We start from the raw sequence: 24,526 nt of genomic DNA, 5'->3' as shown, positions 1-24,526 counted from the left end.
ACTAAAAGACCTGACAGGGACAATTTTAGAGGAGAAAAAGTTTATTTAAGGACTCAGTTTCAGAGGACTCTGTCCATAGATAACTGGCTTTGTTTCTTGGGGCTTAAGATGGCAGAATATCAATGTGGCAGAGAGAAACAGCTCACATGATGATCAGGCAGGGGAGAGGGAGAAAGAGAGCAAGAGACCATTTGCTAGATACAAAATATATACCCTAAAGGCATACCCCCACTCACTCACCACCTCCAGCCACACTCTACCTACTTTATGTTACCACTCAATTAATCCAGTCCGGGGATGAATTCAACGATAGGGTTACGACTCTTAAAACCCAATCATTGCTCCTCGAAACCTTCTTGCATTGTCTCACACATGAGCTTTTGGGGAACAGTGGAGAGACTTAGAAACCAAGAAGGTAGCCTTTGTAGATGCAGCTAAAGAATCTCTATTTAAAGCCAAAGTCTCAGGAAACTGATGGAAGCTTAAAGTTCAGACCTGGAATTAGGCAAGAAAAAGACCATAATACCCCTTTTATCTAACAACAATGACCTTAGTATTATTCTTCAGCTAGAACCCATTTAGAAGACAAAAATGATGTGAAGCTTCAGAACATTTCTGGGCACCCCAGTGCAGCATAATTTTCTTCAGGGTGGCACAACAGTTGGAAGCAGTTTGTTGAGGCTTACAGCTCTGCAGCCAGGACAATGGTGGCCTCCTTTTGCAAGACACAAAGTCTGTGGATGCGCACGTAATCGCTTTTCCCTCTGTTCCCAAAACCACATTTCAAAACTGACATGTAACAGTCTTTCTGGTGAAATAATTGACAAACAGACCAAAATGAAGGTGACATCACAGCTAAAAATTCCTTTTCTGTTTAGAAAGATATATTTCCAAATATTTGAAGTGTTAATCTCTGGGTGATGGGATCATAAATGGCTTTTTCTCTTTATATTTCCCATGGTTTAGATTTTTTACAATAGTTCTGTATTAGTCTTTATTCCACTTAGAACAACAGTTTGTTAGTAATGTAGATGTTGAAGGCTTTCAGAATATCATTCTATGCTTTCATCCTAACAAGAAAAAAAAAAGCAGTCGATCCATAAGAATATGAAGCTGTCTTCTAATCTTTTGTTTTTGGAAGGCTTATGTTTATGTTTTCTTTAATGGGCAAGTACCAGTGTGACAGAGTGAGCTACACCTGTGGGGAAACTAGAGAGAAAACAGGGAAAAAAGATGTGTATGGAGGATCTCAGGAGAGGAGGGCAAAAGGCCTGGGGGAGGGAGTATTGGAGGCAAGAGACAATGAGGGGTGGTATTGACCAAATTATATTCTTATATTTTTTGCATGGAGGAATATGCAACAATAAATCTCATTTTTTAAAAAAATGTTTGAAGACTATGGAAAACATCTCTCAAATTAGGCAAAATAATCACCTAAGATTATAAAATGGTATTTTGATTCTAAGACAAAATTTGTCACAATCTAACATCTTTGAATTTAGAATGCATATTTTAAATAAGTTTTATCGAGATATCATTCATACACTATAAAAGTGCCCCTTTTAAGTGTACAGTGGTTTTTAGTACATTCACATAGTTGTACAACCACACAAAAGCTTAGAACATTATCATTATCCCCCAAATAAACTCTGTACTTAACACTACTCATTTCTTATTCCTCTTTCCTTAACCCCTGTCAATAACTAATCTTACTTTTTTTCCTCCATGGATTTCCCTACTTCTGACATACACAGTGTGGCCTTTTGAATCTGTTTTCTTGCATTAAGTGTTTTTGAGGTTCATCTATGTTGTAGTATGTACTGGTACTTCATTTTTATAGCCAAATTTTATTTCTATGGATATACTACATTTGCTAATCTATTCCTCAGTTGATTAGTTTTCACTGTTTTGCTCTCATGAATGCTATGAATACTTGTGTTCATGTTTTGTGTAAATGTCCTCAATTCTCTTGGGTATATGCCAAGGAGTGGAACTGATGGATCACATAACTGCATATTTTACCTTCTGAGGAACTGCCAAATTGTTTGTTCCAAAGCAGCTGCATTATTTTACCATCCCAGGTGTTTGGGGGTTCTAATATTCCAGCTTCTTTGCCAACATTTGTTATTGTTTCCTTTTTATTTTAGTCAACTTGATATAAAATGGCATTGTATTAATTTGCATTTCCCTGATGGCTAATGATGTTGAACATGTTTTCATGGGCTCACTGGCCATTAGTGTATCTTCTTTGTAAAAAGTCTATTGAAATACTTGACCATTATTTAATGGAGTTGTATTTTTAGCTAATGAATTAAGAGTTTTTTCACATTCTGGACACAGGTTCCTTGCCAATCTGAGCTTCACATATTTACATATTTTCTTTTTTTTACGATTTTTTTACTTTCTTAATAATGTACAAAACTTAAAATTTTGGTTGCCCAATTTACTTCCTTTTTCATTTTGTTGTGTTTTCTTGGTGTAGAATCTTAAGAAATCATTGACTAAGGTCACAAGGTTCCCCCTCCACAGACACCCCATTCCTCCTAAGAGCTCTATAGCTGTAGCTCTGTGATCCATTTAGGGTCAATGGTAGGGGTCCAACTTCATTCTTTAGTATGTGGATATCCAGTTGTCTTAGCTCCATTTGTTAACAGCCCCCCACCGTACACAGTTTTGGTGCTTTGCTGAATGGGATGTATCTTACAATTATAACTGGATGTGTTTTTCTATAGTAACACAACTTATAATTCATAGCATCTTAGATTTGATAAAAGTATGGAACACTTACCTTTTTAAATAAAAACCTTATTATATAAGTGCATTTTTTTGGGAAATAAAAATATATTTCCCTCAATATTACTAAGAATCATTGAATATCAATGGGATGAGGAAAAAACCTGTCATACATGGCATATATTTTCTTATGACAGAAACACCATCTTAAGGCTTGAAGGCTTTAATACAATCCTTATTATGTTAAAAATGAAGAGAGACTGTTACAGAAGCAGTAACATGACTATAATGACCTTGAAGAAAATTAATTCTATCATCCAGGTTAAATTTTCCTAGAAATTATATTTATTTGACAGTGATAAAATGTCCCAAGAAACGATAATATAAGCACCAACTTTAATAAATTTTTGATTTTCAGAACCCAGATTTAAATATGTATTGTGCAGAGTATAAAACAATTAATAATAAACTCAACTATCTGGGATTAACTGGGAAGTTTGAGAAATGCAGAAATCAAACCTACATTTGTATCTTCCTCCTACTGTCCTGATGAATGTCCTGATGAACCCAATGACAACCAGAGTCTGAAGACAAATGACTCACAAACATAGTGAGATCTGTTTAATAGTTTTTGAAGATTTTTCCTGTAAAATGGCTTGTATTTCCACAGGTACAATAGTGAAGAAATAAACTTTTTAATTTGACATGAAATATAAAAGAACAATTTTACAAATATATTCATAAAATTTAACTGCTCATAACACTATACATGGTAAATATGACCACCCCCTTAACTTCTAGACTATTCAGTACAGAGAAGCAATCTGCCATCTTAGCTAAAAATGAAACACTTCCCTTTCATTGAGTTTATTTTTTGTTTGCTTAGAAACATGTTAAGAAATGGTTACGTACAACTGGAAAAATATTTGCCCCCATCCTCGTTTAGGGGTTCTTCACGAGGGTGAAAATTTATTTGAAAGGGTGTAAGTTTTATTAAAAAGAAAATACTGAACCTTCTTTTGTTTTACTGCTTCAGCAATGCTTTTCAAAAGACATTCTTTTAAAAAGACCCTGAAGTTGTCTCATTGACCTTTGGGTCATAAATGACAACAGGGTGGTGTTCTCTGTCCACAGCTGCAGGAAGAACTTCATTCTCTTGCCCCACAAAGGCTAAACTATGGGGACATAAGAGTAACATCCAAGGGAATGGACCTGCGTCTGGCTTAAAATCAAAATCCCATGCTTTTTTTTTCTATCAGAAATGCCACTGTTATGCGGCAAGATCACATGACATTAGCAGGTGTTCATCCAGCACAATGAATGGTGTGACCACACCTCCTGTGCACATCCAAAGGACAGAATGGCTTTCAAAAAGAAAAGAAGTGGAGCAAAATCCAAGAATTGCAGGTAACAATTCTATAACATATAGTACATATAAATTAAGTAGAAAATGTGCTCCTTAAACTCTCAAAAGTGCCCAAATAACAATACTGAGCTCCCAAATAACAAAGGTTTGAGATTTTTCTATGTCAGCAAAAACAAAAGGCATTGAAGCTTTAGGAAGAGTTCACCTCAACTTTCCTAATGCAGTATATATAATAACTTAAAATGATTTTCCTATTGTTACTGGAAAATAAATTCTACTACAATCATGTTTATGCCAGTTCCTGGCACATTTCTGCATCCAGATTCATTAGTCTCCTTAATGGAGCCCATCAGTTTTCCAATGGCTTTCTCCTTTCCTTAAACCCTAACCCTGAAATTCTATAACCAGTTATATCATGTGGCTTCCCTGAGGCACAAAGGTACCAAACTCTAATTAACTATTGAGGAATGATAAATATGTTCTCTATTTATATTAAAAGATTTTTAATTCTTTTGGGCCATAGTTGGGGTAAAAAAAAATCCACCAGAAAGCTTAATACTCTGCAGTGTGACCTGTAGCCCTTTTTGCAAAACACTGAACCAAATAAGGGAAATGCTGGGAGTTGCAGCATGCATGACCCAGCAGCACCAATTATTAATAAAAAATTTCAGTCTAGAAAAATACTCAGAGTTGTACCCCATCCACTCTGAATCCTTTTTTTTTTGTAGTAAACTGACATAAACAACTGAAAAGAAAAATATCTATGGAAATACATCGCTGGAGTTTTGCTTCTGGAAACCTATTTGAAAAAGGCATCTCGGTTAGGCTGAGACCGGGACAATTGGATTCCTTATGTGTACAAGTGGTCGAGTGGGGCATAAAAACCAGACATAAAAGCAAGAAGTGACTTTGGAGACATGACCTTTACTCAACTGTATTACTCTACTTTGGTGAGCTGGAGTTTTTTATTTTCACAAACTAAGTTGCTTTCAAGTCTTCAAAAAAAAATCTCAATAGTCAAAATTATAAGGGAATCTTACATGAGTAGCTTAGATGAGTGTGGTTTCCTTTTACAGATGTGCCACCTCTCTGAGGTTCCTTAGACAGGGTGGGAGAGGACCTCATTTGGAAGCCAAAGGAAAAGATGTGTAGCCATAGCAGGTGGCACTCTTACCCCTTCCAAGAGCTTGGAATTTACTGCCCAAATTTCAACTTGCACTTAAGCTGAGTTTAGTAAAAGTCAGAAACTTCAGATGGTAACCTTACTTTTGGGCATATATCACATGCAGAAGTACTAGATTTATAAATAGTCCTTGATGTGGAAAATTATGATATCAAAGCATAATTTTCTAGAAAAAAAAAGTTGTGTTTCTTTTGGTAGGTGAAAATCAGCCTTTCTGGGTACAAGACCATTTACCTTACAAGATGATCCTGGAGCATCAAGAACCCTCAAACCACTCTCTACCTATAAAACAAGAAAAGGGACAAGTACCTCCTTTACCATTCTTCAGAGCCCATAGACTCATAGGCTGAAAAGACAACTCTATCAACAAAGCTAGTCATCAGAGATTCTGGCTAGATCAGATGGCACTTAATACACTATTCTAGGCAATTTCATCTTTTCCTTTCATTTTCTGTCTGCAGGTAGAGTAAGATATACAGAATAGAGGAAGCTACTAATAAGAAAACTGCTGTAGGATTTTTACATCACTTAAAAATTACCAAAAGAAAACCCAAAACAAAAATACCTCATCCTCAACAATGATCTCCGTTGAAAAATAAAGCTATTTTAAAACTGACAGGCTGAACTTTAAAAATATTAAGCCAAATTAAGCAGCAGCAATTAAGAGTAATAAATCTTATCACTTTAAGGAAAAGAATATTCAAATAGGTTAGAATGATGGGAAACAGGCAAACTATTTGCCAATAGGCAAAATATGGAAAAACCAATTCAAGTATGAATATAGTACATTAGAATCATATAAATTACATATATTTACAAAGGTTAGAAAATGTAAATCAAATCTTTGATGGTCCATGTATGAGGATGTTAGTTTAAATGAATGCTTGCTCCACGAGCAGGGGCCTGTATTAGCTACAGATTCTCTGCATTCTGGGAGCAGTGATACTCTGGTACCAAGCACAGAGAATGAGCATCCAAGAATTATTAATCAAAATGAAATGAAACTAACAGAGAGGTACGGTGGAGCTCATATGAAATTCTGATTTAATTATTCCGCAGTAAACACTCATTTGCTCTCAAAAATCAGAAATTTCAAATTATCTCTGCAGATGTACCACTTGGTTTTGTGTATATCTAATGATCACATTTAAATTTAGTTTGATTTGCAAACATTTTCAAAACTTAAAGGGCTCCTTTCACAGCAAGGGAAGGTGACAGATGGTGGAAAGCGACTGAACAAAAATGACTATCATTGTGATTTGTTGCTTTTAGGCTCATAGAATTTTGGCTTTCTTGAGGAGGAAGAAGAAGAAGAAACCCTATAAAACCCCAACAAGTGGTTTTAAAAAGTGTATTTTTAATTACTCTTAAATCTTAAATAATTTAATATGCAGATAAAGTTGGTATTATAGTACCTAGGCCATGACTACTGCTGTAATAGTCACCCTCCATTAAAGAACTTTTAAGAGCTGCTGTTTTTTAATCAAACAGTCCTGGCCATATAAGATGAAGGTAAAGGACAAACCACATCAGGCAGAAGTAACAAAAGGCAGACTAAGAAATTATGGAAAAATTCTTTGTTTGAAATGCCAAGTATTTGATGAGTGACTATGTAAGTGAATTCCACTGAAGTTAAAAAAAATCCCACAATATATGAATATTGTCCTTCCAAGAGAGTCAGAAAAATAAATTAGAAAAATGCCCCGGATTTCGAAACAAGCCCCTATGCCTAAGGTCTCCAGTTCACCAGTCCTGTGCAAAGCACTACCCTAGCCGCGTCAGGCACTCCAGACACTGTACATGTTTTGGGTAACGCCATCCCACACAGCACCGAGGGCTGCACGTTTACAGTGACTTTCAAATAAATTTCTTCTATATTGTAAAATCTTGTCCAAGTTTACAAAGGAAAAAAAAAAAACTTGGTTAAAAGCCCAAGGTTAAAAATAAAAGCATGGCAGTTGAAATCCAATTATTACACAGATATTATGGTTTAATCAAGCAGACTTCAATGACGATGCTGCTGTTTTGAGCATGCAACATACCACTGGTATCTGTTCAACTCCTGCCATGTTTCATCACTGTGTCCCCCCTTTTTTCCCAGTCTCAGTCCACCCTCTCCCTAATAAACAGCATTATAAAAAGGTAGAATTCTAGTTAGTGGCAAAATCTTCACAGTAACTTGTTAATAGTAGATGGCTGTCAAGGGCATCAGTCAACTGGACCTTGGAAAATCAATTTAATGCAGTTTTGCTCCCCAACCAGCTGTGTGGCACAGAAAGGGCAGGCAGCATGAAATGCGTGAGTTCCATGAGGCAGAGGAATCTGAGACCAATATTTTGCAGACTTTTCTGAGCACACATGTCCACAGGGGGTGAAAGCGTGAGTCGGTGGTCCTGCATCTACGTAAAATCCTGCCTCACAGCCAAGCCAGAGAGGTACGTAGGGGCCCACAGTCCTACACATGGGACACTCCCTCTCGTTGGCCTCTGTGTCGCTCCGATGGCCCCAGTTGTGGTACCCATGCACATGGCCGCAGCTGAGATATGCCCAGGGCTGCTTCTCCTCTACCACTTCTTTCCTGTTGATGCTGGGGAAGACCAGGGTGTTGAGCCCCACAGGACACTGGGGTCGCGCAGCATTGATCTCCTGCCGGAGAGCCTCGATGTGTTTCTGAGTCGGGGTGTGGAAAAGACCGTCTGCTGTTCTCCACAGAAGAGTGGCTCCACACAGGTCAATGAGGGAGCCATCCTGCAGGACGTTAGTCTCACTTTCCACCTACAATGGGTTTGACAGACATGCCTTTTAAAAGCAAAATCCTGAAAACCATGGAGCAAATCACTCTGACTTTTCTCTCAAAATAAATAGAAAACCAGTTTTGAAGAAGACCCAGGGAGGAAATTTATCTCACTTCAAACAGGACTAGGGGAGTAACCTACCCTCCCTGAGCTTCAGTTTTCTCATTTAAATATTAGACAATGCATATGTCCAGGATGCAAAGCCTTGAGCACAAAACACCTAGGTTCAGTTAATACAGTGATTATTTTAATGAACTTCACAAATCTCTTTAAATTGAAAAAATAATTATTTTTTTGGTGCTACTGGGGATTGAAGGGCCTCACACATGCTAGGCAAGTGCTCTACCACTGACCTACATCCCTAGCACTTCTTTTTATTTTCATTTTTGAGGCAATGTCTTGCTAAATTACCCAGGCTAGCCTTGAACTTGTGATCCTTCTGCCTCAGCCTCCTGAGTTTTTGGGATTAAAGGAATTTACCACCATGCTCAGCTTAGACTCTTAGTTTTTACTCCTTAAGTCGATAATATAATTAGTCATTGATCTCATTAAAGGACAGAGGTGTCCCACCAGTACAAGTGGAAAAGACTCATACTCATTTAGACCAGAGCCAATGCCGAAGATCCTTTGGGGCTGAAATCATTACTGAAGTGTCTGACAATCTCCTGGCGACGTTTAGCTTCCCACATACCTTGAATCTGTCCTTCATCCTCGTTTCTAAGGACCAAGCTGAAGCTTTCACTATGAGCCTTTGTTTTCAAAGGATGTCTGTGCTGTGTACCAAGTGCTTACAAGACTGATGACCAGCTGACAGCAGCACTGTTGGACATGGTCAGCAGGAGTCTGACCTCTGCCTCCTTGTGTCAGATAATGCTAAGCCCTGAGGGCACCAAAATCAAGAAAATAGAGTCCTCTTCTTCAGTGGGAAGCAGACGTTCCTAGACCCAGGAGAGTAAGGGCCAGTCAAAAGCCATGAGGCCACAGCCTCACTGTGGCTCAGACTGTGACTCTGGAGCCTACTACTTGGGTTTGAGCCTGACTCTGTCACCTAGCAGTTGTATAACCCTGGGTAGGTTACTGAAGCACCCTATCCCTTAGTTTCTTTGTAAAACTTAGAAAAGGTGATCGTGAGGGTTAAATATGTTAATACAAATAAAGTTCCTAGGATAAGGTTTGGCAAGCAGTAAATACTACATAAACAGCTGCTGCTGTTACTTTAATGAAGTCAGAAGGCGAGCAATGGTTTTTAAAAGTGTTTTCCTTGAACAGAGATTTGAGCAAGACATCAGGAGTCAGGAGGTGGGCTACAAGGAAGGCACACATGCAGGAAGCACAAGAATGCTCAGCAGAAAGTACTGAGGGAACAACAGTTAACCTGGGGTCAAAGCCAGGTGACCAGGCTGGGACTTTGGAACAGCTGGGCCAGGCTGAAGAGCTGGCTGGTCTTGCACGCCTGAGGGAGTCAGAGGAGGTTTAGGTGGCCTTGTAAAAATTGGTTTGCCTGTTTGAAAGATGGTGGAGGGGTCTCAGAGGAGAGGAGGTAGAGTCAGCTAGGGTGGGTTCTTTTTCTAGGCAAAGAGGATGAATGCGCCTCAACCAAGAATACCATGGGGCAATAGCTAAGAGGCACAGGGAATGGATGTTCAAGTATAAAATCTAAGAGCTGTGAACTCGTGATTTGAGGAAGATGTCTACAGTTTAACACAGATCTATGCATTACTTACAGGGACTAATTTCAAAATTAGTCTCTCTTTAGTACAACCCACCCATCAACAGAAGCCATTTTGGGAATGGCTTCTTTTCAGCAGCATTGGCAAAATTTCCTGGCATACACAGTTACCTAAACTACGTTATAAGGACCAGAGTGGATAAGGAACACTCTGTGGCATGCCCTCCTGACCTAAGGAGCTCTCTGTGGAGTCCAGGATGTGCTTCCTAATCACCAGGAGGCAAATGCTCTGTGCAAAACCTCTTGGTGAGAGCTAAGTGTGGCTTCCCAAGGGATGGTTCTGAGTGGCAGTTAGGACCACAGACTCTCAGCCAGGAGGAGCTGAATTTAAACCCTGTCTATAGCCACCTCTGAATCTTGTGATGCTGGGAAGCATTTAACTTATCCATGCCAAATGTTCCTTAGCCAGAAAATGGACTGACTCTTCTTTCCTTAGAGAGCTGTGGTACAGGGTAAATGAGCTGAAGTCTGAAGTGTTGACATAATGCCAGCACCCAATAACCACTTGCTGCTTATCTAGGTCAGTCTTATATAAAACTACCAGATAACCAGAAAAAAAAAAGGTTTTTGAAAAAACCGCATTCATATTACCTTTCCTATTTATAATTTCTTGGAAAGTATTTAACAAAACTTATTGAATTGGTTGGCTTTTCTAGGAAAATGCTTTTCATATGCATTCAGCCATGATGCTCCAAGACTAGGCTTTACTATAGATGCAGACGCTGTGCCAATGGCTAAACTATGGTGTGAAATAGAAATAACAGCAACAACTCTGCTAAAACAAACACCTTGGAGAGAACAGCAAACCAGGTCTGCAAAAGAATCCCATCTTCTCTATAACAGAAATATTTGATTATCATTTTTCTCCCTGCAAAATGCTAGCTCACATCCTCCATTCTTTATATTTTTCTAAGGGAATCTTGAAGAACTTCCTCTTCTCTAGCATCTAGAAAAGGCATTTGTTTCCTCTTGCTCCAACTTAACAATTAACTGAAGTCCAAACTGTGAAGCGTACTAAGAACTATTTGGAAGCTGTGCCACAAACTTTTGGCAAGATCAGAAACCAAAAGCTTCCCATTTAAGGTATTATAATTAATCTCCAGAGAAGAAACGGCTCCAAACCAACTGCTCTAGGGCCTGATTCTAAGTGGTGAGAACTGCAGGAAAGCATTAACAAGCCAGGTCAATACAGTATATGAATCATCAAGTAAAAAGCTGTAACTATGACTTTGGAAAAAAAATATATAGCAAATTCTATATTCATTTCTTACTATGAACTTAAGGGGAAAAAGCAAACTTAATTGATTCTTAGTTCTAGAAAGTCTGTATCATTCTTTAATTAAAAAATGTCACCAGCTTGTCCTGGATTACTCAGGATTTTTGCAAATCAGTAAAGCTTTACTCTTAATGTAAGTTCATTTTCCTTAGAGTGGATTTAAGTAGAATTTTGTAGTGTGGTAGGTAATAAAATGATTATGCTCTTAAGATACTAAGGTGCAAAAGGTAAGTTATGGCCACTATGAACGAGTTTAAACATTAACACAAGGACGGCCATGTCCCTCTAACTTTCGGAACTTAAGAATTCTCATTTTCGTGGGTCAGGGGGCTTGGCACTTAGACCTGTACAAAGGTTTTCTGAGCTTCAGGGGAGTGGAAAATGACGGTCCAAAGTGAGTTTCCGTAGTTTGGTATGTGTCCTAGAGCAGGACCCACTTACCAGCTTTCCCCTTTGCTGGGCTGACCTGGTTTCTCTCAAGGTGTACACATCTCCACAGACAGAGATCTCACGCCAGACCCCAGGCTGAGACTCCTCAGTGAAGCCCCCCCTGGGATGCATCACCAGGACACCATTTGTAGTGAGCCCATCCATGTGGCCATCAGGGTTTTTCCACTTTGCTGCTTTTTCCTGGAGAGTACATCACAGACCATAAAAAAATACGCTAAGGTAACATTCAAAATGAGGGAATTGGGGAGTCTCTTTAAAATACTAGGTAGGGGTACAGGGGAGCTACTTAAAGCTAATAATAATAGGATAAAATATGCAATTATCCTGACAATATGAAAGATGTGGTAAAATAGATAAATTATTTATCACTAGATATACATTATATACACTTCAGGAGCTTAAGAAAAATCCCTGATGCCTGAGCTTCTCCATCAGATTCCCCCATACCCTGCATGAATCCAAGAATCTGTTTTCTTCCTTCGGTTGCACTTGTGCCGTGCTTTTATCCTATTTCCTAAAAATGCTTTACATGCATTCATTATTTGGATATTGAAAGAAGGATAGTCAAGAAAAAATGACTTTATTAAAGGTACAAAATTTCAAAAAACATTAAGCCAACAAAAAGTGGCCATTTTGTCTTCTTACAAATCAGCATTTATATACTCAAAGGCAGAAGGCATAAGTGGCAGGACAGACACTCTTGGTTGCCTGTGCCACTGCAATTCCCCTCTTCTTTTCTTTTTCCTATCCTGAAAAATAATATTGATTTGAGAGGGAAGTATATTAAAACTGATCATTCAATAAAATTTGGGGGGCTCATTTATAAGGAAACACAGAAAACACTTAGGAAAACATTTATGAGTGAATGAATAACTCACTAACATTTTCCTTGGACTGTAATTATCTAGATTTGGCTACTTTTTTCCTCCTGAAATAAACCTCTTAAATCCACCATAAATACATATGCATAATGGTACTATATACACTTTAAAAAGTAGTCAATGTACTTATTATAGTTGACAGAGCAAACATAACAAATAACAAGCAATGACTGTTGTTTGTTTAATCTTTGGATATAGGAAAAAGAATCATGAAAAAATGACTTTATTAAAGGTACAAAATTTCAAAATACATTAAGCTAACAAGCCGTAGCCATTTTGTTTTCTTACAAAACACTATTAATCATCTAATCATTGATTAGAGTTTTTTTCTGGTACTGGTGATTGAACCCAGAGGATCTTCACCACTAAGTCACATCCCCAACCCTTTTTATTTTTTTATTTTGAGACAGGGTCTCCCTAAGTTGCTTAGGGCTTCGCTAAATTACTGAGGCTAGACTTGAACTTGTGAACCTCCGGTCTAAGCCACTGGAGCCAGATTAAATGATTTTTAAAAACAGTTTTTCAAACTGGCCACCTGAAAACTAAAATCTCAAAATCTAACTGGAAGCATCACAAGCAAATTTTTGGTCTCCATTAAATGTTCTATATCTAATAATGAGTATTTTTCCTGAAATTTGTAGTTATTACCCATACTTACTCCAAGAAATATGTTTTTGGAAGAGTCAAAGCCAGCTGCAAATATCCGCGCCGTATAAGGTTCATTTCTGTCACACACAATCCTGCAAGCAAACCTTGATATGGTGCTTTGAGTGATCTGGGCTTCATCATTGTTCTGACCACCAGAAATGGTGTCTGTGACCACGAAGTCAATAGGGCTTTCTGTTGATCTGCCCACCTGAGTGAATCAAACACACTCATGATTTGCTTAAAAAGTCAGGTTACCATACTTTCTTCACATGTGATGGGTGTTCAGAAGCCCTTCAACATTCATTGTCTCTGCCCTGAGGATCGGAATTTAGTAAAAAACTTTCAGTTGTGTTCTTTTTCCTATTTAACTAAGGGAAAGAAATTATGGTACCCCATCTCTAGATTTTTAAAAAACTTTATCAATTTTATTTTATCATGGTAAGAAAACTTAATATCAGATCTACCCTCACCACATATTTGAATGCACAATACTGGAATTGTTGTACACAGGCACACATATTGTTTAGCAGATCTCTAGAATGTTTTTATCTTTCTTAACTGAAATGCTATGCCTGTTGCTTAGACCATCAGATTTTAAATAATAAGAGAAAGATTAATTTTCTACTCTGGAGGAAAATATTAGATCATCCTCCACACATTAGATTATCTCCTGGTTCTGGGTAGAAAAAGCACTTAAATAACAAATCATTCTTTGAAAAAAATTTTTTCTATATCTAGAGAAAAGCAAGTTTTTAAATAAACAAAGGAACTCTCGCCTCCCTCTCCTTGCTCAGCTCCTGAGAATGGCTTTCCTAAGTAAATCCAATGGTGACTCACAGCACTAAGCAGCAACAGCCCGTACCCACATGCAGAGTAAAAATGTCTACTCCCATTACTCAGTGTGTCTGAGAATCATATAAAGGGCTTATACAAGTCAGCCAAAAGCTTGGGATGTAGCCAAATAAAAGACTTACTTAAAAAGCTGGTCTTGGCATTTCAAGTTTGGATTTTTGGGGAAAAAAACACTTCTCTGGGGAAAATCTAAAAAGTTGCTAATATTGTTATATTGGTTTACTCTGCTTGGCAAGATTTAAATGCTTCCAGAAAGAACACATTTCATTAGGAAGATCTTAAGAGTTCTTTAACAAAGCTTTTCCTATCAGTAAATTCAAATAAAACAGGTATTGCTTTCACTGTGAACTAGGAAATTGTATTTGTTTAAACTAAGGAAATCCTCAAGATAGAATTTAAAACATTTATATAATGATGTTCTATGAATGTATAACTTGAAAAGTGATAAATGTTATTATGTACCAAAAAGCCTTCTTAAATCAAAATCACTTATATGTAAATGAAGAATTTTTCACCAAATATAATTTTAATGTCCTCTCCTAGCAACAGTGACTTTGATTCTGAAGTTGCTAATGGAGGGTACACTGGAGTTCCGAGATATATGTACAAGGCTCTGAAAGTCAATTTCTAAGGTACTTTTATTCTTATCATAAAATTCCGTTTAAAACATAAGCAATGTAAAATAATTTTTTTATCCAAATGAATGAAGTAAAGAGAAAATATCCTGTATCACTTAGCTCTGCTTGCTTCCTGAAACAATATTATTGTTTCTTTTTAAATCTCTCATACACTTTCTCATGCATTGACTAACCCTATAAAACCAAAACAACAAGCATCTATTTTCTCATTTTTTTTACAACTCTTAATTTCTTGTTCTAATGAAATGTGCCTGGAATAAACCAAACCTCTGGTTTTACTGAAACTCATCAACTTGAACAGATGTATAATGCCTGAATATGTGCATTTCAGGTTTAAAAAAATATGACTCGTTAAAAAAATACAACATCTAAATTAGGGAGATTATAAAATCAAATCATACAATTTATCTTTCTCAGACTGTACAATCTTGCTAGATTCATTTAGAAGCTGGATGTGTAGTTCGGTATCTCTATTGGTTTATGATGCTGTCATTTTTTTTTCCTCCACAAAAATTATAATAAAAACAATTAGAAAAGTAACAAATACTTATTGCAAAATATTTAACAAACACAGAAAAGCATATAGGAGAAAAAAGGCCTACTCCAGTACCTGTCCTGAACCTCTGTTTCAATATAGTTTAGGAGTGAAATAAATTGAAAAGTTCAAAATCCCCTGGTCATCTCACAAAACAGGAGGCCCCACAAATGACAGTCTGTGTCCTAACTGCCTTCTAAGGCACAGCTATATCAAGCCATGTTCATTTCTCAATTTTTAAGCTCAAAGCTAAACTGTGCTCTTTTAGAATGCCACACAATTACTTCTTCTCTTCTCTCTTATTTATTTTCTTTTTTTTCTTTTTTACAGCACTGGGGATCGAACCCAGGGCCTCATGCATGCTAGGCAAGTGTTCTACTACTGAGCTATACCCTCAACCTCTGCTCCTTCCTGTCTACAAAAGTTATTCTCCTCTAGAAGGCCACATTCTGAGTTCATCCAAATTTATTACATTAATTTCTTCATGAATTAATGGAAATTGACTCTAAAACATGATATTTAATCCAACTGGAACATTCCGCTAGGGTCAATTATTTTAAGCCATGATCTTATCTGACTGGCCAGATAAGATTTTTTCATCAATTCACTTTCATTTACACCTAACCTCTGGAATTCTAGTAAAATTTATACTTTAGGACACAAGCCACATGCTGCTTTTGTCCGAAAAAAAATCTAAGTTACTTTTCTACTGAAAACTCAGTGTGGAAAGTCTGCAGCATGCCTTTCTTCTCGCTGCTACATCAGCTCCACTTTTTTTTTTTGTTTTTTTAAAGCAGTCTTGTAAGACAGGCCAAGATGTTTATGAATTTCATCTGATATTCATATAGTACAGAGGCCAAAATGCTTCTGAATTTCATTTTGAGAGTCAGAGTGCTAGTTTTCAAATAGTAGTGGTAGCAATTATTTTACTCCAACCAATGTATTTTAAAATATATAGAGGGGTGTGTGTGTGTGTGTGTGTGTGTGTGTGTGTGTGTGTGCGCGCGCGCGCGCGAGAAAAGTAAGGGTTTGCCTGGATGCTGGTTGAGGCCAGCTCAAGCAGGGTGGCATGAAGCACTGGGAGTGTGTCCCTCATTTCTCCTCCCCTCCCCCTGCATCTATAACTTTATTTTACAGCCTCACTCTTACGATAAGACTCAACTGTTGCTGCTACTACCCAAGACCCATCTCTGCACAGAGCCTGGTAGTCAACAGTCTTCCCTTCCTGTGGATTTTGCTTCTGCTTGTCCCTCTCTCCTGAATTACTACTCACTCCTTCATACTGGATCCTATCTCTGGAACTTCTCAAACTATGGCTGGAGGAGCAGACTTGTTTTTGTTAAAAATTCCAACCTCACTGATACCTTTAAAAAATAATAAAAAAACAAGCAGTAGAAAAATGGTTCTTTGATTGCATGTCTCAGCAATGCCAAAATGCTATAAAAATTTCAATTTCCAGCCTATCATTTTCTGTACTGTTACAAACATTTTGCTGCTCATAGAGCACAGTGACAACAGCTTTGCAACACTAATCTCTCTTCTTGAGAAAGCTTTCCTCCTCCTGTGTCTCAGATTCACTGATCAGCAATACTTCCTGGGAAATCTGTCATCAGATATCACCTCCTTTTCCTTGCCCATCTCTAACTCCTTCCTAAACCCACCCCAGCTGGGATTCCCTCCCCTCACCTCTACTGAATCCACTTATACTAAGGTTCCCATGACTAATACACTGCTAAATCCAGAGGTTATAATCAGCCAGCACATCTGTCCCTGGTATTAAAGTGGCAAATATGTCCAGTCACCTTCCTCCTCTTTCTGTTCTTTCTCTAGGCAATCTCATCAAATTCCATTCATTAGTCAAAAAGTCCTAATCTCTCTCCTGAGTTTTCAGACTGACACACCCAATCTCCACTTAGTCCTAATAAGCATCTCAAATATAACATGCTTCAAACAGAACACTGATCCACCTTCAACCCTTAGATTTTTCCCTTGGCAAAAACTGACTGGCATTCAATTAGCTCAGTAAAAACCTAAGAATTATCCTGATTCTTCTCATTCTTCCATGTCCACATTATCCCTCTATAAACCTCATCCACTGTACCTCCAATTATACCTTCTATCTTCCCATTTTCCCCATCTCATCCAGTCATCACCATCTCTTACTTGGGACTCCATTACTTTAGCCTCCCAAATCCCTTTTTTCATCCTTGACTCCTAGACTATTCTCCATACACAGAGATATCTCAAAAATATAAAAGAGATTCTCTCTCTTGTTTAAAATCTTTTTAACAGCTTTCCAAAACTCCTAGGATAAAACCCAGACTCTTGACCTGACCTGAAAGTCTTCCTTCTCAGCTTCTACTGGCCGCTCCAAGTTCATCTAATTTTACTCCCTCCTTGTTTCTGCTCTTGACCTGGAGCTTTTCCACTTGCTGCTTTCTCTAACGAAATGTCTCTCTCCCTCTTCCAGAACACAGGCTGCATGCACAAAAGGGAGCCTCAGCTTTTTAGCTGCAGGACCCAGATGAGTATACAACACAATAGATGCCCAAGAAATACAATGATGACTGGGGGGATTATGACAGTGAGTTTGAATCCTCTGAGATACATGCACATACACATGAGCCCTGGAGGTGCAATTTTAAGTACATTTTAAAGAAATAACTACTGAAAAATGCAGATATTCTTTAACATTTTCTCTAACTAAATGGATCTTAATTAAATGCTACCATCACTAACTGAAATAAACCAAGTCAATTAAAAAACAAACAAGAAGAAACCCAAAATGTGAGGCACTGCAGCACCCAGGTTCACAGACTGAAACTGAGAAGTCAGAGGGAAAAAGCACTTAGCCCCAGCTGTGGAGTCAGACCTCACGTGGTATCTCACTTCACCTGAGGGACTTGGTAAGACATCTGTCACTTCCTCTGATCCCTCCCACAAACTTTGTTTATATTTTACTTTATTACAGACTCCTTTTTCTTTCTTTCTTTTTTTTACCTCTACTCCAGAAAATAATTACTAAGATCTTATTTGACTATATTAATTCAGATTTTCTTGCCCTTAATCCTGCTCCCTTAAATCCAGATCTAGTTTTGATTTTCTTTTCCCCCCTCAGCTAGTAATATTGCTAAGCTCTGAGCCTACTCTCTGCTTCCACTATGGCACATGCAGTACAAGATCCTTTTCTGGTATTCTTCTTTTAAATACTCAGTTAACCTAGATATCACTCTAACAGGAGCAACTAACATGAACGGCTCTCTACATCAAGGTCCATACTTGGGCTTTGGATATATAACTTGTTATGAGGAGGTAAACATGAAAACAAGCTTGCCTTCTCAAGGGCTTCTAAGAGTTACTTCAAATGTTCTGACATTAATCCTCTAACACATCCAGTCCATACTTGGGCTTTGGATATATAACTTGTTATGAGGAGGTAAACATGAAAACAAGCTTGCCTTCTCAAGGGCTTCTAAGAGTTACTTCAAATGTTCTGACATTAATCCTCTAACACATCCAGTTAGCCTGTGAATGGAATTTGATCACTTGAGTAAAAATGAAAAACATGGTATGTTTCAAGAAACATACGAATTCTTTTCAGCTTACTATGTTTTTAAAGAGGTTGCATTAGTACTGTGTAGAGGACCAAGAACTCAGGAGACCTAAATCTTATTGCTGTTACTAATGCCTTCTTTGAGTTTAATTTGAGTTATTTTCTTTTGAAGAACCATATTTCTAATCTATGAAATTAACAAGGTGGTGTAAACTAGAGCACAGTCCACGAAACCTTGAGTGTTGTCGCTTAGCCCATGTCAAGGGATCCTGGTCTGTATCATACAAAGATTGCCACTGCCTCTCCAGTACTGGTGTTTGCAGGAAGGATGCTAAAGCTACAGTGGCTAACAGAGCAGGTGCTTTAGCAACTCAAGGCAGTACACCAGAGTATGCTAATGGTCACTGCAATCTTTGCTGCCATGCACTTGCAGTTAAAAAAAAAAATGCCTATTAATTTTATTAAATCTTGAGTGCTGTAATACTCTGGGTAACAAAATGAAGCACTTGGAAATTAATAAAAGGAAACTAAAAAATCCAACTAAAACTTTAATTCATTCTGCAGAGATGAGAAGGTAGGGAGTGAATAATGAGAATAGAATGTAATTGTATAATAGTGTAGAATACACTATGTCACAACATGTCACTAAAGAATACTACATGAAATTTGCTAAGTAACAAGATTATCTTTAAAAAAATTCAATGTCTTATGTTTTAGTAGTACTTGAAATTATTGATTTTAGTGGTGACAATGGTAATATAGTTTTGATTCATTTTTTCATTTGTCGGAATTTCCCCTATTTACATAAAAATCTTATAATCTTTACTATAAATAGTAAAAAAAGCTTATAAGTAGAAAATGCATAATTTTATTAAATATTTAAAAAATCATGATAAAGTTCCATAAAAACACCATCAGGGAAGAATAGGATAGTATCCTCCTATTTAGGAAGAGGTTTTCTTTGGTAGATTGAGAAGAAAGGACATTTAGAAGGTTATATAATAGAAAGGCATAGAGAGTAAAATTAACATTACTATTTTGCTTAAATAAGATGAATCTTACTTTTGAGTTCAAAGTGGCACTTAGAACACTATGTTTATTTTATGACCATGTCTTTCATCTAAGATTATTTTTTTAAAAACAACTAACACATCCATATGGTTCCAAAATCAAAAAGTATGAACTATCTTCCTGCATACCCCCTGCCCAGGCCCCCTTCCCCACTGCTTTGTGAATGTCTTGTTTACCTTTTGGGAGATTTTTAACTCATATAAGCATTATTTAAACCATTAACAATACTAATTTAACATTTAATAACTGTTGTAATATTTATTATAATGTGATATTTAACATTTAACATCATTATTTACTAATATTTAACATGAAGCAATCTTAATTGAATCTAACATATCAGCAGGACTCAATGTATTTAATAATATTAATTTCAGTCCATTTTATATGTTTAGAACTTTTTTTTTAATCTATACATAGAGCCTTTCTTGGCTACAGTCGTGGAGAAGTCCACTGCATGGCTCTTCTCAGATTTACTGACCTGGTCTCCTACTAAAGGACTTTACAGTTGTTTCTAATTTTTAGCTATTAAACAATGTTTTGTTTTGTTTTGTTTTTTAAATGAGAGAAAGCATCTATTTATAATAAAAAATCACAACAAACTATAAATTTAAAATATTATAAATACCACAAAATCCAAATGAATAGCATATTCATATTTTTAAATTAATTAATTCCTTGAAACACTTCCATGGTGCTTTTTAAGTAATGCTTGAGCAAGAACTTTGTACAAAGTCATTTTGCATTTATGTACTGATATCTCTGAGCTGGATCTCGAGAAAGAGAAGAGCATTATAAAGACAGGAGCTGAGTCAACATATGTAAGTATTTCATATTTTCATAGTCATTTCTAAATCACTATCCCACAGAGGTTATATCAATTTATGGCAGGTAAAAGAGTGTCTATTTCCTCAAATCCTTGACAAAACCTTCTAGATTTGTTCTAATCTGGTAAGTAAAAAATATTATCTCTGTGTGGTTTTCTCACATTTCCTTTTTTAAAAAGTGAAGTTCAATGTACTTTCTTATTTCTAAGACATATTTCCTTTCCCCTGTCTGGTCCCTTGCTGATTAACCTATTCAACTATAGGTCTTTTCTTAGTGATTTCTAGGAGGACCTCACATGTTTGAGACCCTTTGTAATATGAATTGTAAATATTTCCCCATTTATCTTTTTTTTACTTTTATTATATTTTGGCCACACAGAAATTTATCTATCTAAAGCCCAACATTTATTAATCATTTCTTTTGTGCTTTGTGGGTTCTGTTTAAGAATTAGAAAGTTCTTCCTAACTTGAAGTTAAATAACAATTCCTCATGTTTTCTTCTAATACTTTGAACTTTTTAGAAAAATACTTTGAATCTTTAATTTGAAATTTGATGGCATTAGATGCTAAAACACTTTCCCCCCAGGTGGCTAATTTATTGCATTTTTTGCCACCAATTTTTAATTTGATGAACAGAAGGAAAAGTAGTATTACTCCCAAATTTTGAGAGAATTTTTAAAGGAAGCAGACAATTTTATTTTAGATTTTTATTTCCCTTTTGTTTAAAAGATCTGACATAGGTGGTCCAGGTTAGGAATGCACTCCATGATGTTACAGAAAATAGGGTAAAAGAGCTGGGGCTTTTCTTTCCAGTCCATTTCTCTTTCATGTACATGTTTATCCACGTATATGTGTGTACATATGCTTTTTAAACTCATTTTATTGTATTTCTTATTTAATAATCATTCAATGGCTACATGGTATTTTGCATTTAAAGGTACCCTACTGTAACCATTCTCATCCAACACTGGAGTATCAATTTATTTCTAGATTTTTATTAGTATATGCAATGCTGTATGGATATCTTTGTAGTTAAATTTTTATTCATATTCCTTAATTATTTGTGCATAAAATCTTGATAGTGATAGAATTACTGGGCCAGTAGTTCTGATAGTTTTAAATTACTGGTAACACTGCACAATTCACAGAGCCAAATGCTGTGTCATTTCCATACAAGGCTTTACAGTGCTATGTTTACACTTTCCAATTAACAGGTAATCAAGTATTATACTAATAATTTATTTGGCATTTTAAAAATTTCAAATATATTTACTAGTTATTTATATTCCTTCATTTCCTTCTCTCCTTCCTTCTTTTCTTCTTCTTTTTTTTAATACCAGGAATTGAACCCAGGGGTGCTTAACCACTGAGACACATTCCCACCCCTTTTTATTTTTTTTTGAGACAGGGTCTCATTAAGTTACTGAGGCTGGCCTTGAATGTGCAGTCTTCCTAGCTCTGCCTCCCAAGTCACTGGGGTTACAGGTGTGTGTCACTGTGCCTGGATATATTTCTTCTTTTGAGAACTACATGTTTTGCTCATTGTCCATTTTTTCAGGTTAGTGAATGGCAGTTAATATATTATAGTCACCAGTCCTTTGTCTACTTGATTTGTTGCCTAAATTGTCCCCTAGTTTAAATGCTTTTCAATTTTCTGACATTCACAAAGAAGTTGTGTAGCAAAATCTATGTTTTCATTTGTTACTAAATCTTCCCCATTCCAAAAACATGAATTCAGCTAAATTTTGTTCTAGGACTTTTGTTCTTTCATTTTCACATTTAAATGATTACTCTTTTTAATATTTATTTTGGAATAGGGTATGACATCAGTATCTAGCAAACATTTTGACATTTGTTTCATCATTATTTAAGAATTTAACTCTTTGGGGCTGGGGATGTGGCTCAAGCAGTAGTACTTTCGCCTGGCATGCGTGCGGCCCAGGTTCGATCCTCAGCACCACATACAAAAAAGAAAACAAAAGATGTTGTGTCCGCCGAAAACTAAAAAATAAATATTAAACTCTCTCTCTCTCTCTCTCTTAAAAAGAAAAAAGAATTTAACTCTCCACATAGAATGTAAAACCTAACTGTTTGCAACTTATGTTTATTCTTTTCTTTTATTAGCCCAAATTTTGATTTTCGTTGTTTTAAAGTGTCAAATCTTGGATTTATTTATCAATTCTATTAATTAATTGAGGACTTTATTTCCTTTTGCTTTCTATTGGTATATTTTTGAACTTGCAATTATGTACTACTAAAACTATTTCTGAGCCCATCCTTAGTTAACCAGGTTCTTAATTATTTTATTATTGTCATTAAAAAAAACCTTTCTGAAATGAATTGTACCTTTATCTTCATTTATTTTCTTATATTTTAATAATGAAAATATTTAAGTTTTATGTTTTTCTAGAAGACAAGTGAGATGTTGGCTATATCATGTTGACTTTTGCTATAAAGTGTTCCACAGCTTTTTCTAAAAGGCCTAGAATTGAAATTTTGACCCAAGTATTACTTAGAAAGTATAAATATATTCATGTTAGCTTTCAAAAGTGGTTGGCTTAAAATTTTTTTATTCTCATTAATACCTATTTTTATTGCACTGAGATCTGACAATGTGGCATTTATAATTTCTTTTTACATTTTTAAAATTTTTTAAATCTTTAAAAAACTATATAGGAATAAGTTTTATATTATCCTAACTTCTTCCCCCTCAACATCATCAAACACTACTGTGTTGGATGTTCTAGTCACATATCAAAATATTCAAGTAAAGGGAAAATGCAAAATAACACTTTAATTAGAAAAGAAAGATATTACCTGAAACATATCTGTGTCTTTATCATGTGTGTATTCAACCACCACAGTCTGATTTCTCGACAAAGTGTAGGATATGCTGTGTTGACCTTTGCAGCTGATAGCCTGATCATGAAATAAAGAAACAAACAAACAAACAAATAAATAAAACACTTATCAAAATTTCATTTTAACAAATTATTACAATCTGTTTCTGGTTAGGATTCATTACTTTATCAGGAAACCTAGCGCAGGACAGCATTTTCTTCATAGTCAAAGAGTCTATCCCTATGCTCTGTCCCCTGGATCACAGAGGAGCCAATAGTTACAATTCTCGTTTTTTCATATATCCTGATGTGAACAATATTTTATTTAAATCAAATCAAAGCTATTTTACTAGCTTGCACAACTTGATTTAACATTTCCAGAGAAACAAAGCTTCTCCATTTATATAAACTCAATGACAGAATTTTTAAACTGAATATAGTGATTTATTTAAAATTTTAAAATGTATTTCACACATTAGGTAAGTCAATAACATTATGTTATTTTTCCTAGGTTACAGAGATTATAAGCACAGTATTATAAGCACTGAAAAAAATTGTCAATGCTCTGTAAGGATTTCTATATAATAATACACATGTGCTAATGACAGCCACATCAATATATTTAATGAGTTGATAAATAAGGTAGTTAACTTGTCTTTTTTTTCTGTTTTAGACTAAGAACAATTAATATTCTTATTCAAATAACATAGAAATAGTGAGATAAGATATTGCTCTTATTTTCTCCATAATGATATATTTAAACACATCTTAAATTGTGGTCATATACTTTTAATATTTCTAAATTAAAAAAGGTATTGATTTAAATTGTACTTCCAAGTTATTTCAATTACATTTCTCCATTACTTTTAACTTAATCTATCTTCATTTCTACTCTTTTAAGTATAATAAAACTTTAATAAGCCTTTCTATTAAATATTTATTTAATGATGACATTGTGTGAAAGCCAGAAAACATATGGAAGTAGCTGGACATATACAGCATGTTAATGAAAATGTACTCTGTGAACATTTATATTTGACTAGTATAATTGCCTAGAGCAATAAATAGTACAACATTCCAAATCATCTTTGAAGTGAACCTGGTTATTCTCATGGTTATTTAATCACTTGCCCTAAGGAACTTTGTGAT

The 24,526-nt window shown here is 35.9% G+C and overlaps 1 protein-coding gene across 1 annotated transcript in view; it reads right to left on the bottom strand.

Moving 5' to 3' along the window:
- Positions 1-3,318: 3,318 nt before the first annotated feature.
- PELI2 (pellino E3 ubiquitin protein ligase family member 2) overlaps positions 3,319-24,526 on the bottom strand; it is a 185,407-nt gene continuing 164,199 nt past the window's right edge. Inside the window, exons 3-6 of the mRNA XM_081288694.1 lie at positions 23,355-23,456; positions 13,072-13,269; positions 11,524-11,712; positions 3,319-8,057 (exon numbers count right to left, since the gene is read on the bottom strand). Of these exons, the coding sequence (XP_081144820.1) occupies positions 7,491-8,057; positions 11,524-11,712; positions 13,072-13,269; positions 23,355-23,456 (1,056 nt within the window). The 3' untranslated portion in view covers positions 3,319-7,490. The remainder of the gene's footprint in view (positions 8,058-11,523; positions 11,713-13,071; positions 13,270-23,354; positions 23,457-24,526) is intronic.

This window comes from Spermophilus citellus (genome assembly GCF_964194105.1).
Source record: "Spermophilus citellus genome assembly, chromosome: 4".
NCBI classification, from domain to species: domain Eukaryota; kingdom Metazoa; phylum Chordata; class Mammalia; order Rodentia; family Sciuridae; genus Spermophilus; species Spermophilus citellus.
The sequence above is the reverse complement of the archived record's forward strand: the minus strand, read 5'-3'. Positions and strand labels throughout refer to the sequence as shown.